At 43.7% G+C, this 2157-nt stretch overlaps 1 protein-coding gene across 1 annotated transcript in view; it reads right to left on the reverse strand.

The window, feature by feature from the left end:
• Positions 1–6: 6 nt before the first annotated feature.
• The window catches only part of FAM161B (family with sequence similarity 161, member B), a 19059-nt gene continuing 16908 nt past the window's right edge, over positions 7–2157 (reverse strand). The window contains 1 exon segment of the mRNA XM_011981509.1: positions 7–642. Within this exon segment, the coding sequence (XP_011836899.1) occupies positions 504–642 (139 nt within the window). The 3' untranslated portion in view covers positions 7–503.

The following is a 2157-nucleotide window of genomic DNA, read 5'->3' on the forward strand; positions in this document are numbered from 1 at the left end:
AGGAACCCTTAACTCTAGGCTACGATCCCTCCACCTGGGCCTCCCCACTTTGATTTCCTTCAACCATTCCCTGTTATCTGCTACTTTTTTTTTTTTGAGACAGTCTTGCTCTGCTGCCCAGACTGGAGTGCAGTGGCATGATCTCAGCTCATTACAACCTCTCCCTCTTGGGTTCAAGTGATTCTCTTGCCTCAGCCTCCCAAGTAGCTAGGATTACAAGCACGTGTCATCACGCCCAGCTGTATTTTTAGTAGAGACAGAGTTTTGCCATGTTGGCTGGGCTGGTCTCAAACTCCTGACCTCAGATGATCCGCCAGCCTCAGCCTCCCAACGTGCTGGGATTACAGGCGTGAGCCACTGCGCCCAGCCTATTAATCTGCTACTCTTCATTTCCCCATCTTCTAGCAGTAGCCATGACTCGAAACCCAAGTTTTTCCTGCCTTGACTCAAACCCAAGTTAGCTGCTTAATATTTTTCAAAAGCAGAGATTTTAAGTGTAGTGATTAAGCAAGTGATAGGAGATTTTCTGGTGATTGATGAGACAGCTCCTCCAGTACTTTCCTGGGGCTTGCAGGCTGTTCTAGAGATCCTTCTAAACCCTGCTCTGGATCTCTGATGGTGAATTTTGCAGTTTTTTGGAACCTGCAGAATAAAACACGAAAAACAAAAAAAATTTTTTTTTTTTTTCAGACAGGGTCTCACTGTCACCCAGGCTGGAGTGCAGTGGCGTGATCTCGGCCCACTGCAGCGTGGACAGCCTAGCTCAAGCAACCCTCCCACCTCCGCTTCCCAAGAAGCTGGGGTTATAGGCACGTACCACTGCACCCAGCTAATTTTTTTTTCTTTTTACTTTTTGTAGAGATGGGGGTTGCCATGTTGTCCAGGCTGGTCTCAAACTCCTGGGCTCAAGCAATCCACCCACTTCAGCCTCCCAAAGTGCTGGGATTACAGGCATGAGCCACCGTGCCCGGTCTGAAAAAAGAAAATCTTAAAGCACTGTGTAAGGTTTAAGAATGGTCTCTCCCAGCACTTTGGGAGGCCGAGGCAGGCGAATCACGAGGTCAAGAGATCAAGACCATCCTGGCCAACAAAGTGAAACCCCATCTCTACTAAAAATACAAAAAATAGCTGGGCGTGGTGGTGGGCACCTGTAGTCCCACCTACTCGGGTCGGGAGGCTGAAGCAGGAGAATCGCTTGAACCTGGGAGGCGGAGGTTGCAGTGAATCAAGATTGCACCACTGCACTCCAACCTGGCGACAGAGCAAGACTCCATCTCAAAAAAAAAAAAAGTATCAACATTATTATTATTTTACATGGGATGTAAAGGAAAATTTCTAGGGGTATAAAACTGAGATAGGAATTAGGGTAGGGGCTGCTAGGATCTAAGATACAAAACAACTGAGAATAGTGGAGATAGATACTATTTTCGTCCTTTGACTCAATATCAAAATGGGTTATGGAGAAGGTGATACTAATGAGCTACCTTTAAGGAATGCTAGAAAAACAGTTTTATAGTTTTATAAGAAGTCAAAATATACATGATTTTTCTTCAAAAATAAAGTAGAAATAGTTTCGGCTCATGGAATTGGAACTGGAATTGGAAAATGATCTGTTTCAAAATGGAAGAAAACGAAACATAATTTGTCAGATTTTATTCACAACTGCACCACTGTCTAAATTCAAATGTGTTACTTGGAGGGAGATCTCTGGATTACTTACTATATAAATATAGGATTATGATCTCAAAATACCAGTGGCTATTCTAAAGTTTCCTCCCAGTGGTATTACTGGGTATGACAATTTAGAAAGCTGCAGAATGACAGCAACATCTCAGGTTACCTGGGAAAATCCTTGACTTTGGTCTCCTTCTCTTGAACAGCCCCAGTGCCTTGACCCTTGTTTCTCACAAAGTCTTCCTCCAGCCCAGCCTGCTTCAGGGTGTCTAGATACCATTGTTCTGCTTCTTTCTTGGCTAGATCCTGTGGGATGGAAATTAATCTGTTGTAGCTATCTTACGAATTACCAGACAATTCTAAAGTACTTAATCAGTATTCTTACAATACTGCCACTACCACCACTACCCTTATTATGGGGCACGGATTTGCATGAAAATTATTTAACCCTTGTTTTCGAGCTTTAATGTGGGTATAAATCAC

The sequence above is a fragment of the Mandrillus leucophaeus genome, unplaced genomic scaffold, assembly GCF_000951045.1.
Source record: "Mandrillus leucophaeus isolate KB7577 unplaced genomic scaffold, Mleu.le_1.0 Scaffold228, whole genome shotgun sequence".
NCBI lineage: Eukaryota > Metazoa > Chordata > Mammalia > Primates > Cercopithecidae > Mandrillus > Mandrillus leucophaeus.